This window comes from Argentina anserina, chromosome 3 (assembly GCF_933775445.1).
Source record: "Argentina anserina chromosome 3, drPotAnse1.1, whole genome shotgun sequence".
NCBI lineage: Eukaryota > Viridiplantae > Streptophyta > Magnoliopsida > Rosales > Rosaceae > Argentina > Argentina anserina.
The window spans coordinates 4967685-4984130 of record NC_065874.1 but is presented as its reverse complement, the minus strand read 5'-3'; the positions used below and the strand labels follow the sequence as shown (position 1 = coordinate 4984130).

Below are 16446 nucleotides of genomic sequence, written 5' to 3'. Positions count from 1 at the left end.
TTGAGCAACTCTGTGATCAATTTTGTTTTTTAATTTAATTTTTTTTTTCTGCTGTTGCAGCGAGAGGTATGAGTTCTACAGCGTATGCGTGAAGCAGCTCTTCTTTCTAAAACTGGGAGCCCAATACAAGGCCATTGATTTGGACCATGAGAGTAAGTACCAAGAAACCACACTCTTCTTCTCTGAAAATGTCGTACAATTGAATGATCGATATTTCTAATTCTTTTATTCAGCCATACGTACATTAGAGGCTTAATAATCAACTTGGATGTATATGGGAAAATTGTCAGTATTTCAGGTCTGATGAATTTGCTCTTGCAATAGTGATAGTCTAGTTTTTCTGAAATTCAATAATATGCAACGTTTGTTTAAGGTTAGAAAGTAGAACAATGAATAATGTTGGTTTAATATATGTGTACTGTAAATTGTTGCGTTTTGAGGTGATGCGATTCAGACCAAAAAAAAAAACGAAGGTGATGCGATTGAAATGCATGCTGCACTTGCTAACTGGACTGGTAAGATGGTTCTGCCCAGTGTATTCATCGGTGGAAAATACATTGGTGATTGTCGCAGTAGGACCTGAATTCCCTAAACCACCACATTGTTAGTTTTATTTTGTAAGCACATGCATTAGCTTTTTTCTTGATGGTAATATAATTAATTATTTGGTACTGTTCTGCAGAAACCTGGGATCTGCACAAGGAAGGAAAGCTGGTCCCTTTGCTAACTGAAGCTCATGTTTCTTGCCCTCTAGCTCAGGTTCATGCCAAAAGTGCTGAGGATGAGCTTTCTCAACCAACCGTAGCATAGAATAAAGAGAGTTTCAGTGAACAAGAATATTCTAGTATAATTAAGTACTTGAGTTTCTGAACTCCTTCCCAGAACGGCAAAAACATTAAACATGAAGGTTGATGTTCAGTGATTCCATATATATTTCATCCTTGTTCTCATCTGTGCTTATTAAATCATATACTAACAAAGGTCCAAACAATTTAACACGGCTTTGGTCTTGAGATATGAGTTTTAAGAGGAAACAGTGGAGAAGGATGTCCCGCGCGCAAGCCTGTGTGGGCACTCCAGTTGTTACACAAAATAGACAATACTTGAGAACAACATACTGTCCTTTCTCTTTCCAACATTTACAAATTCCAATTTTATTGCCAAAAAATTTACAAATAGTCACACCCAGTGCTAAGTGCTAACAATTGTGTTCCCGTTACATGCTAATGTGGCTAATGTGGAGTGACTGGAGTCCCTCAATTATACTTTCCATATTTTGAAGTCTTGATTTTTAATATCGCAACAAAACTGCAGGCCTGCAGCTTCTCTGAAATAGTTAATTTGGTATTCTCTAGTGTCATTTACTTTGATGACTCCGTAGTTTTGATAATTTCTCCAGTGAATACCTCTGACGAGCCTAGTAGAAAGTTCATAGGTCAAGAAAGCCTATCAAAAGGCAAGGCTATGTCTCCAACCTGACAAATTGCAACAAAGATCAGCAACACCTGATCAAAAATATGTTTCTGGAAAAAGCTTTCTGCATCCTCCGGGTAAAAATTTCTTATATCTACGTACATATGGTTACTAGTTTCTTGACAGTTACGTTCCAATAGAAATTAGTCATACAAAATGAAACAAACACTACGCATAAAATTAACAACTGATGGTTTTTGGTTGTAGGTGATGCATGGGCATTATTTATCTCCCAGGATACGTTCATAATTTAGTGGATGTCTCAAGGCTTGATTGGAACTCAGTCATGACTTGATCGAAGATTCTGATTGAACTACAAGGAAGCTTTTAATTAGGTAATCTTATATATGGAACCATCTTTTTCATCATACAAAGTGTATATGCGAGATATGTACAATATGACTATGACTAGTACATGCATTTGCATCAGAACTCTAAGTGAATCAGCATCAGGGGTCTTCTCATAGTACAATGTGTATTTGAGACAACCTAGATTAAGAGAAGTGAATCAATGCATCACAAGCTAGTAGCTATGAGAACAAGGCAATAAGATGGAATGTACCATAAGATCAATAAGATGTTATAACAAGACAATTTTCATAGCCCTCAGCTAAAACTCGATTTCCAAAATTAGTAATAGCGTCTGCCACAATTTTTTTCCTTTTTGATATGAAAGAAATCTGCCACAAAAATTTTACGTCTCTAAGAACATACTTGAAACTGAATTTGGAGTTAAGAGTCTGATAACCTCCTCCATGTAGAGTGGTGCAATGCCAAATCCTCGCTTTAATTATCATCATTACATCAATGACCACTTCCTAATTAAGTTATCACAGATCAAGAAAAAGACTAACATTCTTTTTGGTGGGCATAGCAAAGACGAGTGGAGTAACCGCTGCACTATGTAATTGATGAAACTCGATCCACGGCAATGTTCGGATACGGGGATGGATATCTACATCTGCGGTATGCCCATAGCCACGCTGTTGTTGCCACTCCAACTTGACTGCCTGAAATTCTTCTTTAGCGACATCTCCGTTCTCAAATTGTAAGACGCGGATGTAATATTTTTCTTTAGTCTGAACCACATGAGACCTTCGAATCGCAGAAGCGAACCGAAGGTGGATTACTTGATTTAACATTACCTCATTGTCAGTCGCATATTCATAATCACTTACGCGGTAAAGACAAAAGATGAAACTAGACAAGTAAGTCTTAAACTTGTCGTAATTATCATGTAGTACCTCAAGAACATCCGCAGAAACTGATTCATGAATGCTATTAGGTCTCACCTCCACGTAACGCACTCTCCCACTAGAATATCGATTATTCAATGCCGAATACACCGCTGCCCGCTTTGCAATTAGTGCAAGTTCTTCGTCGGATCTAGATTTAGGATCTTCCATCACATAATATTGTTGAACATATAATCCACCAGATCCATGGGCAAATCCATCTCCCAGACCATGTTTAACCAATGGTTTGTCAAAACGAACTTCATATGCAGAAGGCACACCATTAAACCAACCAACTATTAATGTTTCAGGAGTTGTCATGTTTGAGTGGTAATCCTGACATGCAATGACACATTTACGAGCGGAATATGGTGTAGTATCCCCAACATCATTGCTTCCATATCGACCAATAGTTGTATCTTGAACGACTCTTTCACTCGCATGAGTAAGCATGTCAACATAAGTATCGGGATCTCCATCTATTGTAGCTAGCACATTGCTTGAAATAGCAAAAGCTTTTAAGGAATTTCCGCCCAAAATCATGTCAGAATGTGTCCTGCAACTAGATTTCTCATCAGTGACCACATGTATCATTTCTTCTCCGATAAGAATCAAGGTTGTTGCCTCTGTCACTGGTTTATCTATTAAAAAGAGGCTATAAATTAGACTCCGTTATGCACATTTCGGTTAGAGGCATAATCCGATCGTAGGTAGAAAATTAGTATTTATAAGACAAACCAAGAGAATACATGACATATTGTTAACATCATATTATACTCGAGATGAGTTTTTGGAGATCAGCATCATGAACATACCAAAGTGACATGGTGTAAAAATTATCTACCAAAGCCGAAAAAATTTGACCCAATATTCAGCTAAAATTTAATCAATACCTTCTCTTCCATTCAAAACGCAGACAGCCCAAGCAAAATGAGAATAACTATACCCACAAACTTAGAAAAGAACAAAAGCACACCAGGATTACAGGGTGCTTAAGGAAAGAATTGACAACCTTTGGTACTCCATAACACACACAAAACAAATATTATTGTGCACAAAGATTATAGATGATGATTCCATACTTACTTTTGAATTAGATATATAGTCAAGCTTTGTTTTAGATACGATTTGATTTGGATTAAGTAGTTACATGGATATAAAGTTTTCAAACCGGAACGCATCTCGTTCAGTCCTATGATTTTTGCTAAGGGAATGTTTCAAGGAAGATGATTTGAAACTTTTGATTTGAATTTAAAAAAAAGAAAAAAAAGAAAGAAGGATAGTTATTGTTTGAATTTTTGATACAAATAGTTATTGTTTGAATGTTCAAAACAAACAGCCGAAGCAAAATTGGAGATAAACTATTTTAAAAAAAATTACCAGAAGAACTGAGGTCTCGGTATGGCTTAGAGTGAGCTTGCATGGTCAGCACTGGAGACTTGCTTATTTTGGCCTTGCCACTATAGCTCCCTGTTTTGGTTACACCGTCAGATGGAAAGTAGAATACAAAGAAAACAGATGGTTGATAATCTATAACACACAGCCAAGCAAAATGAAGATAACTTGGCCACAACCCAAGAACAAACCATGTGCGGTAGATGGTATTCATACGTTGAGCTTATTAGGTTCATTTACTTAAAGATTAGAATATCAAACCATGTTTTTGTCACAACTATCTCATATCATTGGATGGACCCTCCATTTAGGTTTCTATAATCCCCCCCCCCCCCCCCCCCCCCCCCACACACACATGTATCTGACTGGATAATAAGATAACAACAATTAGTTACGATTATGCATCAACTTTTACACTGATCGATATTAGTTTCAATTATGAAAAATAAACTCGGGTTCTAAGTGCTTCTGAAAGCTACCTTTGAACTTAAAAACTAACAGATGCACAACCAAAAAAAGTAACTGCAGAAGCAACCTCAAATCTAATGTTAGTCTAAGAGATAGTCATAATCATTTGCGCCTAGCTATGAATTAATTTAAATTTCTGGACAATTGATTACATGTTAATTAATTTTCATTTTCTAACTGCCACATAGAGGAATTAACGGAGGAAGTATCTTCATGTTGGAGCCACTTCACGGGAAAGATTAAACGACCTTATAAGGAAATGTCACATATATATAACAAATGCTATCGTTAAAATCAAGAGCAATCCACATACATGCGATCATGGGACCGATCAAGCATAAATAAACTCCTCACTTAGTGTTGGCGAGGCCAATATCAATACCTATGACCGCTGATTGGGGTTGTTTCTTTTTATTTATCATGTGTCATTATTTCAGACTAAGACGGTACCTAAAATAAATAAATGTATATATTTATAAATTAAAAAATGAACTTAATTTTAAAATTTTCACACTTAGATCTTTTAGCCTTGCAACCTGTGCTACCTGTTTGTAGCAGCATAGTCAGATAAAATGAGAGAGAGAGAGAGAGAGAGAGAGAGAGGACGATATCAAAACCTAAACACGAAAGTGCTGAAACAGATATTAATGTCGTTCAAATTGGAGAGCGCAAGAAAAATGTAAGATGAACCTCAAACCAAGAATCAAAAGATTACCAGAAGAACCGGGGCCTCTGTAGCTGCTGCAGTAGGTGTCCTGATCCTTTAAACAGTTTGACCAGTCGCACTCAGATATTTTAGCCGTGCCACCTGTTTGTAGTTGCATCATCAGATAAAGTGTGTGTGTGTATATATATATATATATATATATATATATATATATAGAGAGAGAGAGAGAGAGAGAGAGTTCTGGATGACAAAATCAAGACCTAAACACACAAATTCTGTGACCAGATGACGCACCACATGAAGAGAAAAAATGAATGAATCGCAATGAAAATGGGTTAAAGTACCCATAAAAATACAGTTCAGATCAGCATCATGAACATACCAAAGTGACATGGTGAAAGATTTATATACCAAAGCCGAAAAAATTTGACCCAATATTCAGCTAAAATCAAATCAATACCTTTTCTTCCATTCAAAATGCACACAGCCCAAGCAAACTGGGAATAACTATACCCATCGACTTAGAAAAGAACAAAAGCATACCAGGTTACAAGGGTGCTTAAGGAAAGAAGTGACAACCTTTGGTACTCCATAACACACAAAACAAATATTATTGTGTACAAAAATTGTAGATATGATTCCATACTTACTTTCGAAGTAGATAGTCAAGCTTCATTTTAGTTTCAATTTGATTTGGATTAAGTAGTTACATGGATATAAAGATCCAAACTGGAACGCATCTGGTTTAGTCCTATGATTTTTGCCAAGAGAATGTTTCAGGGATGATGATTTGAAAATTTTGATTTGTATTTAAAAAAAAAGATAGTTCTTTTCAAACATAGCCGAAGCAAAATTGGAGATAAGCAATTTAAAAAAAAAAATTACCAGAAGAACTGAGGTCTCGGTATGGCTTAGAGTGAGCTTGCGTGGTCAGCACTGGAGACTTGCTTATTTCGGCCTTGCCACTACAGCTCCCTGTTTTGGTTACACCGTCAGAAGAAAAGTATAATGAAAAGAAAACAGATGGTTGATAATCTATAACACAGCCAAGCAAAATGAAGATAACTTGGCCACAACCCAAGAACAAAAATAAAAGCATACCCCAACTGATGGGAACCGTATGGATAATTGTGAATTCTTCCCCGTCAGTGCCTGTTTCGTATTTACATTTGTAAAAGAAAAATAAAATGAAAGTATATCAAATCACCACTTTTTGTTACCTCCACAACACAGCCCAAGTCAACTGAAAATAACTTTGTCACTGACCCTTGAACAAAAATAGAAACATACCAGTTTGCTTGATGCGCTTTGGTTCCGAGAACTGGACATACCTTGGTTCAGGTTCCTTGCTGACTGTTAACATTTAGCATTGTTATATACCCAAAAGATATATCTGTGTATATAGATAAACACTCATGAAGTAAGAATGATGTCAAGTAACAATATATCAATATATAGTGCTGGGTGTCTGGAAACAAATGGACATGTCGCATATGCAATAGAATGTGAATATTTATTGGATAGTTCTCTTTGTAGACTAGCAGAATGAGCTGAAAAAGATATATAGTTTGGTTAATCCTAAATCTAAGACTTAACCAAGGAAATTCCAGATAATATTCAAAACGGAAGTTGCATAGTTACTATATCTGTAGCCTATCAAAATTATTCATGTATTATTCATCGTAATTCTGAAAGTTGAGAAACGATTACCATATAAATCTGAAAAAAAACGAAAATCGCAAGAGATTACCATATAACCAGCCTCCTTTGTACTCCCAACCGGGACCGTACACGCTACTGGATATCCACATGCGTTTTTTTTCCTCTGAAGTTAAACGGCCGCCACCTGTTTTGGGGTTCAAATCAAATCGAAACTCTAAACGAAAGGAAAGTGGACTATCCGAATCAAAAGAGAACCCTGAGACAGATAGGAGAAGCATCCGTACCCAGACGATTGCGGCGCTTGATGGCTGCTTCCATGAGTCTGTAAATGCTTCCGAGGAGAGAAACCCAAGTTGAGCTAGTTTCTTATGGTGAGTCGATTAACGTGTAAATATGATTTTATTTAGGGAATATATTTAGGGTGATCATCTCTACCCACCCTAAATATTACTTGCCCGTTTGAAGTCTGCGATTTCGTTAAGACAATATGGATTAGATATGATGGCAAACAAAGAATAAGGTACACCACCTTATGGCACCAGCAAATGCAGTGGACATATCATATTCCTATACGAGGAGTGAGACCCTGTGAGTGAGGGAGAGTACAAACAACCCAAGTTATTATTCTACTTCTCTTCCAATTATTATTTTTGTCTAGTTTTTCTTGTATATAAAACGCTATTTATTTTCACATCTTCCCGTCAAATCTAGAACCCACTCAAAGTAGAATAGAGAGACGTACTTCATATGAATGGGGTTTGATTTTGTTATATATCCACTTATTTTTTTGGGGGTATTATCTGAAATGGAGTGAGAGATGAGTAAAGGGTAGCAAAAACCATGTGCTTCTGATGAAGCTGGTTTTTGCAATTTGAACTCTTCTTTTTCTTCATTGTCACGTTTTTTTTATTAGTAACCATTTGCTAATGCTACAGATCAGAAGCCGGTCACTGCAGTCAATCTCATCTTCACTTTAAAGTATACAAGATACGATCCATGGCTCTTTCAGCAGAATGGGGCTACACTGGTAATCCTTACTTTTATAAGTACGGATTACATAATTAAATATAAATGAAAAATGCAAGTGCAATGAATTAAGAACTACAATGCACACTACCTGCAAGTGATCTTCGTGGGGAACAAATTTTGATTATCAAAACAACAAAATTCTTCCTCAGCCTTGCGGGAACAACCAATACGCTTGACAATTTCAACAGTGTTATTTAAGGTGTGGGTTTTCAATGTTACTTGTTTCTTGTAATGACTATATGAGTGAGATCTAGGAGCGCCCTCCTTGATCTTAGCACATCTTCGTCGTGGCTCTCTGGCAGAGATTCAATTGCCTCTGCAGCAAGACTTGCATGTTTTCGGGCTAACTCCCTTGTCCTCTGTATTCCATTGCTCTTAGCAAGGTACTCAAGAGCCTGAATGCAGAAAAGTAAGCTTGCTATTCAGTTTTGACCGAAACAATAATCAAAATTAAAGGGAAAACCTTCAAAATCAACTATGCTTAATATGCTTGCTGGAAATTCAAAAACTGAAGTCAAGAAAAAGAAAACTATTCTTGGTAGTTGGTACCATCCAACAATTCGATCCCAAATCCTTGGTACCTCGAGTTAGAGTATGAAAACTTACAATCTCAACATTTGCAGGATTGTCAAATCCTTGTTCAACCACAGCACGCAACTGAGGGAGCTCTTCCATTGCAAATAATATTGGAGCAGTAATTATGCCCTACAAAATCATTATATGTGCACATAATGAAAACAGGCCAAATCGTATTACATGTTCAATAAACATTAAGCCGACCATGAAAGAAGAAAAGGAAATGGTCTCTTGTACAAGAAAACTCAAGAAGTAGTAGTAGCATGTGAGAATTAATGAAATTTTGTTTGTTTAAATCAGAATACAATCACTAAAAGCTGGCTTCAAGATAACGAAAGAAAAAGAAAGAATCTAGCCATGGTATACAAGGTTTTTTTAAGATTAAGTCACCATAGTTCTGTATAGTTGGAGAATTGGCAAGCTTGTTTTATGTGCCAACCATAGAATGACAGTATAAATCATGGATATGCTTATGAAACGATAAAAAAAAGAATAAAGACAATACTGTGACCAGGATCAGGTACCACTCAGATCTCAAGGCTGACAAACACAAGAAAGATCTCAAGCCTAGATGTTAACTACCTGTAAGATGATAATATTATTCAAGTTAAGCTAGCAAGCTCATCCAAAAGATGTACGTAGCTCATAATGAGCAAAAGAGATAGTTAAAGAGATGATCAGACCGGAAGCTTGTCAAGAGCATTATTTTGGTCCTCTATAGTTCCAGTGGGCTATGCAAGCATCTCTTATACTTCCACTAGGAACCGTTTTATTTTTATAAGCCGAGAGAAAATGATTCATATAAATGACAAAGAGGTAGTCTATATGAAAAACAGATATTATTTCTAGAAAACAGTCATGTGTTCAAACAAGAAAATTCAATAATGTGGAGACTTACATGACGGATGTCAGATAAAGGACCCTTTCCAAGAGACGCTGACGTGCCGGTAAAATCAAGGACATCATCTATCAATTGAAATGCCAATCCCTGAGTTTTAAAAAGCAGTCAGGTAATGCAGGCACACGCACCCAAAATTTCTACACATCTGTACCAAATGAGAAATCTTCATTGTTTAAGCTTTACTAAAAAAATTTCAGCTAAACTTTTTTTTTTCATCCATGCTTTTGTTTGGAGGACATGACTAGTAAACTTAAAAAAGATCTAAAAAAGATTGCTTCCGACTCTGAATAATGAAAACAAATGAGGAATTAGACAGAAAAGAAAATCACAAACCAGATTTTTTCCATAGTCAAAAGCCAACATAGCAACGTCTGTTGTATGCCCAGCAAGAATGGCAATTGCCTTGCAACTGTTTGAAATCAATGACGCAGTCTTGTAATACGTCTTTTCCAAATAATATTCCATGCTGTAATGATTACCCCATTTCATCACAATTAGCTATTTTTCAACTTTCTTCTAACTCAAGAATTTGTAAGAGAAAAGAAAACCATAACATCCACAACAATAACATGCGTGCAATGTATTTGGTCTAGTGGCAAACAACTTTTTTGCTACATGGATGTCGAACCAGGAATCATCATTGGTTCATCACATGTCAGTTGGGAGTTTATGGCGCACATTGTGAACCAATGACAAGGATATCCAAGGACAATTTTTCCAATATTTTGTTCTTGATGTACTTGCTTAAGAAGGCCACTAATCTATTCTCTATTGTGCTATGTTCCGTTAGCAGTGAGCAGTACACTTTATTATAGGTATAAGCACTTTTCTGATAGCTCATAATGAGCAAATAGCTACTCAACATAACGTGTGTAAATGACAGAAACAGCAGAGCAGTGTACCTACAACGTTGATCAGCTGCTGTAGTCATTTGCATAGTTTCACCCGTAACAAGGTGCTCTACAACTGTTGATAGTAGTGACACCACCTACAAATTGCACAAAAATAGTGAATGTATGTGTAAAAGCAACTCAATACGAAACAGTGATATGTGTTAATGCATAGTACTGTGTCTATGTTACTTGGAAACTTTTGGTCCATAGTCCATACTATCTCATCACAAAACAGTAATGAACAGGTGTCAGGACCATGTCTAACACAGTGAAGTTTCAGACACAATACCCTCCTTCACCAGGGTTGATGGTGGTGGGGCTTGTGGTCTGATATTAAGGACCATGCTCATCAACCATTTCATATTGAGGCCAACAACCCTGTCAGACAGGACCTTTATTGACAACCACCCCCACTTGCAAAAACTTTCTTATTCAAATAGGGATTCAATTTATGGCATGGGGATAAGATACTCAAAATCCTAGGCGCTTCCTGGAGAGCTTTCTTAATTTTTGAACCCTTTCGGGCCAAGTCCCTATCGCATATACAAAACAGATCAAACGTCTGAGGTCTAGAAACCTAATCAAATCTCGTCATAAGGTCATACCAGTCATGTAAGACAGCCATACTTAATAATCTCATATAAGAATGTATTATAATAATAGCATACCTCTGTGTTTCTTAGAGACGCAAGTGCAACACAAGCTCGAGATAGCAAGAAATCTCCAGATAATACAGCTAGCTGCATTCAGATGTGGAAAGAAGAACAACCGTCATATTCCTCTGCAACTTATGCATCAGTTAAACATCAATTAGATGGTATAAGGAAAATTTGTTCTTCTTCCAAAAATAATCATTAAGATGAATGGAAGGAAGAATATATAGATCTGGCATATTGCATCATATGTAGCATGGAATCCAAAAAATTGTGTTTCTGCTTTGCAGAACTGCAGCTAGATTGAAAGTGAACAAAGTATCTGGCCACTATGTTCCATTAAGAAAATAATTAAGGATACTGTTTAAGAAAGAGGGAAATTACAGTCTTATAGTTGCACTTTTTTTTTCCAATGGTGAGGTATAGTGGGTAGCATTATGAGGGTCGTATATAGAGCACATAACTAAGGCTTTGGATAACGAACAACTTACGATACAATCAGATTACCGACAGCTCTCAGAAAGCAAAAGATTCTAACTAAATATTTAAAGGTTAATGTGTTTAAGTTTGAACACATACAGACACGCACAGAAACAAAAATGCACCTATTAGACACAATATAAATGCTTCAAGACTACGAGGTAAGACTTTTTATCTGTGTGATTTTGATCAGCCAAAAGATTCTTCCAGTTTTGAACAGAGAAGACAAGCATACAGTATAATAGATTATAGGTTTACAAACATAAGTTGCATAATGTAAAATTGACCAATTTGAGGGACGCAAAAGTACACCTTATTTCCCATTACGGAATTTAATGATCCAACACCACGTCTTGTGTCTGCATCATCCAATACATCATCATGTAGGAGGCTTGCCACCTGATGCATAAAAATAGTTATACTAGAAGCTTGTAGGTTTAAATTCTTAAGTGAGAAAAAATGATGGCTTTACTGTCAACAAACCATTTATCATGCGTTAATACAGATTATTAACAGTACAGGAGTTAAGAACAACTTCATGCGGATAAACGGTACCTATACCACTAGTTTTAGAAGGGAAAGAAAACAAAAAGGAGTCCACTTGAAGCAAATGCAAAATAGTGGCTGCAGAACATGACATTAGAAAAGGGTTTTGAACAATGTGGATGAGTTGGTCTATCTATTCCCCAATGGATGTTATTGATGCATTGGCAAAGATTTTCTCATCACAATATTTATAATATAAAACAAGACAAAATCTTTCACAAAAGATATAACCAACATGAATCATTTCTGTCACTTCTGCTATAACTTGTTGTCTCGCTCGCAGTTCAGTCGGGAAAGCATCTTCCAATCGCATAGGGGGTTCAGGTTGCGTAGAAGGCTCAGGTATACTGCCATTCAGTGCTGTTGACATCAATAATAAGACCTGCATAGTGCACAGACCCATTGAGTAACTATTAACTTTATAACAATTACTAATTTCAGAATGAAATGTTGCTATATAAGAGACCTGAACAATACATCCACGTATCTACAAATAAAATTTTTAAATTAAGTAACTATAGAATAGAGAAATGATGGGGCAAACATCAATCCGTGGAGGACATCTCAACAATTTTCAAGTTAGAGATAAATCATTTAAAGTATTAGCAGCATTGGAATTACCGTAGGACGAAACCTCTTTCCTTCCACCCCCATTTTAAAGAAGTACTCAGCAGCAGACGCAAGCTTAGGAACCTGGAACAAAAGGACCATCAATATCAAAAGTTCCTCTCCACTACATATATTTTTCAGGTAGTATCAATCATTAGGTAAGAAGCCGCGAGGAAGAAAATACCTTAGCAACTACCATAGCTCGCAACCTGTCAGCAATTAGTGATAGTTCATCAGAAACAAGCGAGAACGGGTCTTGCAGTTCCTGCAAAATAGTATCTACCACTTTAGCACAAACCAAACAACAATATACCACTTCAAACCTTATTGTTTACAAGTGATCACAGAAACTTGAGTACTACAAACGTACGCATACACAAAGCAAACATACTCTTTTCACACTTGTACTCTCATTGTTCTCACATTTTCACTACAAGTAAATAACCAACCAAATGGCTATGCCAGCAAACAAGAAATTAACCAAACCAATCAGTAAAAACATCAAACTTTACCTCAACTATGGAGTTACTTTGGTGGTGAATTTGATGCCTAGAAGTTAAAGAGCCCGGGAAAGTAGGCAACCCCGTAGACCAAAACTTTCTGCAACCCAAAATCTAGCAGCAAGCAAAAACACTAATCAAAGCAATGAAATTATACAAATACAAAACAGTCAAAAATCAAAGCTTTTGGGGGAGAAATTACCATCTGGGTCGAATCCCACAGAGTCTGAGAACAAGCTCTGGAGGCCAAGATTTGATTTGGGTCTGGTCGATTAGAGAGCAGACGGCGACACAGCCCATTGAAGCTGCTTCTTGGGAGCCTAGAAAATCCCCGAGAAAATGTCATATTTTTATGGCTCTGGGAATCAAAAAGGTGGGAACTTTGGAGGGAAGAGAGAGTTTTGGTTATGGAGTTTTAAGGGTGTTGGGTCAGAGGAGGAAGAAGAAGAATGAGGTCACAAACCGACTAGGAGTTTATGTGTAAGCGCCACCGCCATGTAGGTACTTAATATTTACTAGGGACGGCGAAAGGCTCTCAGCCATGAAATTGTAATAAACCATACGTACTTGAAAAGTCAATTTGACATCATTTACCAAAACTGATAATTATAACCCAATTTTGTAACCACCCAAACTTCAAACTTGGGAAGGGGGTCAATGTTTAACTAGAAGATCATCGTGAGTAATCTAATCTCTGCTTGAGATCGGCTATTAAAATGTGCGCTTCTTATAATTTATAGAGTGCACATTTTATAATTTCTAGAACATCCACAAACACGTAACATTGTATGATTAAAATATTTTTTTTATTAATAATGCACGATCACAACATATTCCACTACTAATGTTCTAAAAAAACGCTAGACGCAAGTCAACTGGAAAGCTGGGGACTAGTGTGTAGAGGATTAGGCGATTTTTTATTGTTAACTATGAATGCATATATTTATATAAAACAAAAATATAATTGGTATTATAGTGTTCATATATAGTGAAAATACTCAAAATATAGATAAAATGTTCCACAACAATGCGACAATGAGATTTTAGAAAATAAAAGGCAATTGTGATTTTGATTTTTCCAAACATATGCTTGAAAAAATTCAAACTCAAGGCACCTAGGCGCCAACTAGGCAGTATAGTCGGTCGACTTTTAGCTTCTTGCCTAGCTCTGGGGACTAGGACATAATCGACTGGTGTGTGACCATCTAGCACCTAAGCGGGGACTAATCGGGCATAGGTGGAGATTTTTAGAACATTGTCCACTACCAACATTTTATCTTATGCGATGGACCATAAAACCCAAACATACTTACAATATCCAATTTTACCACTAATATCTATTAATGATTCAATGGTCAATTTCTAATAACTGTTGACGGCAAAAGCTCACCATGAAACAATGATAAACCATAAAACATACCCAATTTTACCTCTAATCTCCATCAAGGGTTATTTACTAATATTCTCTTGTCCGGGAAAGCTCAACAATGAAACTGTAATTAACCATGAAATCCACAAATACTTGCAATACCCAAGTTACCTCCAATCTCTATCAAGGGTTATTTCATTTTGTTTGACTAGTTTAAGTCTACTACTTAACCTGAAACTTTGGAAAGGGGTAAGGTTAGCTATGGCATGTACATGAGTAGCGCTCTTAATTTCAACGTACTTCATGAATCATGATCGTGTTCTGTATATAACTTCCACCACATTGTTATGTTTTAATATTTGAGTGCCATTGCACGATCAAGACACTTACTGGTAGAAACTCTTATGAAATGAAACACTTTCAGCTAGCTTGTGATTAAATAAAAACTTGAAATTGCACTAGAACACTAGCTAGTGAGCATATTGATTTCTCAAGGTTGATCGCAGCCTAATATATATTGGCTCAACTGCTAGTGAACCAGGCACTTGGAATTTGTGACCTTGCTTGGCAAAGATGATTACATACAGCTTCTAAAATTATCCAAGCTGCTTGCAAGTTTTTTACAAATGCAAGCAATATTGTGTGGTCTACGATGACCTTGTAAATACAACAAGAGAAATTTCACAAGACTACAAACTAGCAGTGTTCATCCACCCCCAAATTGCTTCAGCAACTCCCTGAACTCCTCATCGGTGCTCTTGAGCATAAGTGGCAAAGGCACATGGACTCCACTTTGCACAGCCTCCATATGCCTTGGCTTTATCCTTTTCTCCAAACTGAAGGCAAAGTATTGAGGGAACTCCTTCAAGTCCTCCAATTTCAACCCCATATCCACAGAGAAGTACTCATACTTTGGCTTGTAGTTGTTCTCAATGCTGAAAGTAAGCAATGCTGGACACCTCAGTACCAATCCCACAGCCTCATCTCTTGGAATTCCTAAATCGACCAAAAAATTTAACTTGGGAATCAGGGTCTTCTCCACACTTGAAACCAAGAGCACAGAGTCATGGTAAGCTAAGGCATGCAAGTCCTTGAACCCAAGTCTCTGAAGATAAAACAAAGCTGGTTTGAGCTGGTCACTCACACTTGAAGCAAGTAATCTTGGGCACTTGTTGATGACCTTTCTGAAGTTGTATTCTGGGACTTTGAGGTAATCTGAGAGGAAGCTGAAAACTGGGGTGAGCTCAGTTTTGATGTTGGAGGTGAGGATATGTGGGCACATTCCAAAGATCTTGGCCAAGTCCTTTTCTTGAATGCCTTTGGATTGAAGGAAGGTGATTATAGCTTGGATTGAATCAAGAGTTGCTGAGTGAAGATTAGGGTTTTGAGAGAGTGCTTTGCCTGCATCAACTCCCATGATTTCAAGGCAGAGAATTTTCTCTTTGAACTGGAGGGAGAGTTTGGTGTGGGTGGGGGTGTAGAGTGGGTGCTTTTGGAGAAGGCTTTGAGGTTTTGCTGCTAGTTGGGTGGTGGTATTTGAGGTCTGCAAATTAAAGGGAATGGAAGATGAAGATGAAGAAGATGATGATGATGATGGATTATTAGGAGAGAAGCATAGAGAAGACTGCAGGGCTGCTGCTGTTAGCGGCATTGTTTTTGGAGGAAGAGAGTGAGAGGAGGCCACCTCTTTGGAAATATTATCATCTAAGTTTTAATAGTACGAAGCAGTCCAACCTGGCAATTTGATTGAAGGTGATTGGTTGAGTTTGGATTTTACAGATAGTTTGGGATTCAATCCAGACCAGAGCTCTTCTTCTGTTGCCATCACTGAATGATAGTGTTGTTTCTTTAGTGTATCCATTTGCTCCTTGTAGTTGTATATTCCATTTTTCCTATACTAGGCCAAAATTGCAATAAAAATCATACATGAACAAACTGCTATTAACTTTTAGCTAAATGAGCCTCCAGAATCAGTTGGAATAAGCTAAGA

The 16446-nt window shown here is 37.0% G+C and overlaps 3 protein-coding genes across 4 annotated transcripts; all 3 read right to left on the bottom strand.

The window, feature by feature from the left end:
- Positions 1 to 1273: 1273 nt before the first annotated feature.
- On the bottom strand, positions 1274 to 7453 carry LOC126787957 (uncharacterized). 2 transcript variants are annotated; one of them, XR_007671313.1, is made up of 9 exons: positions 7185 to 7453; positions 6989 to 7084; positions 6529 to 6591; positions 6340 to 6390; positions 6124 to 6213; positions 5287 to 5379; positions 4089 to 4178; positions 2188 to 3349; positions 1274 to 1475 (listed from the first exon to the last, which is right to left on the bottom strand). XR_007671313.1 is itself a non-coding variant. In XM_050513877.1 (8 exons), the coding sequence occupies exons 1-8, from the start codon at positions 7216 to 7218 to the stop codon at positions 2304 to 2306; spliced, it is 1563 nt and encodes a 520-aa protein (XP_050369834.1). In that variant the 5' UTR covers positions 7219 to 7453; the 3' UTR covers positions 1537 to 2303. The 2 variants fall into 2 exon arrangements, 1 of the variants encoding a protein (XP_050369834.1); XM_050513877.1 differs by lacking the exon at positions 1274 to 1475 and having other exon boundaries at positions 1537 to 3349.
- A 398-nt stretch (positions 7454 to 7851) lies between these two features.
- LOC126787959 (solanesyl diphosphate synthase 3, chloroplastic/mitochondrial) lies at positions 7852 to 13628 on the bottom strand. The gene is made up of 12 exons (XM_050513878.1): positions 13290 to 13628; positions 13100 to 13201; positions 12772 to 12852; positions 12600 to 12671; positions 12214 to 12360; positions 11745 to 11831; positions 10968 to 11039; positions 10309 to 10394; positions 9740 to 9872; positions 9404 to 9493; positions 8536 to 8634; positions 7852 to 8324 (listed from the first exon to the last, which is right to left on the bottom strand). Exons 1-12 carry the CDS (start codon positions 13431 to 13433, stop codon positions 8145 to 8147), a joined length of 1293 nt encoding a protein of 430 aa, XP_050369835.1. The 5' UTR covers positions 13434 to 13628; the 3' UTR covers positions 7852 to 8144.
- Positions 13629 to 14932: 1304 nt separating this feature from the next.
- Positions 14933 to 16402, bottom strand: LOC126787963 (transcription termination factor MTEF1, chloroplastic). The gene has a single exon (XM_050513884.1). It carries the CDS (start codon positions 16105 to 16107, stop codon positions 15163 to 15165), a length of 945 nt encoding a protein of 314 aa, XP_050369841.1. The 5' UTR covers positions 16108 to 16402; the 3' UTR covers positions 14933 to 15162.
- Positions 16403 to 16446: the final 44 nt, after the last annotated feature.

Bases quoted from the DNA above. Each gene is read 5' to 3' on its own strand.
- LOC126787957 (XM_050513877.1), bottom strand. From the start codon at position 7,218: ATGGAAGCAGCCATCAAGCGCCGCAATCGTCTGG. The intron at 7,085-7,184 runs GTACGGATGCTT...ACCCCAAAACAG, and splicing joins CAAGCGCCGCAATCGTCTGG to GTGGCGGCCGTTTAACTTCA. The intron at 6,214-6,339 runs GTATGCTTTTAT...TAACCAAAACAG, and splicing joins TACGGTTCCCATCAGTTGGG to GGAGCTGTAGTGGCAAGGCC.
- LOC126787959 (XM_050513878.1), bottom strand. From the start codon at position 13,433: ATGACATTTTCTCGGGGATTTTCTAGGCTCCCAAGAAGCAGCTTCAAT. The intron at 12,853-13,099 runs GTAAAGTTTGAT...ACTATTTTGCAG, and splicing joins AAAGTAACTCCATAGTTGAG to GAACTGCAAGACCCGTTCTC. The intron at 12,672-12,771 runs GTATTTTCTTCC...CTTTTGTTCCAG, and splicing joins GAGCTATGGTAGTTGCTAAG to GTTCCTAAGCTTGCGTCTGC.
- LOC126787963 (XM_050513884.1), bottom strand. From the start codon at position 16,107: ATGCCGCTAACAGCAGCAGCCCTGCAGTCTTCTCTATGCTTCTCTCCT.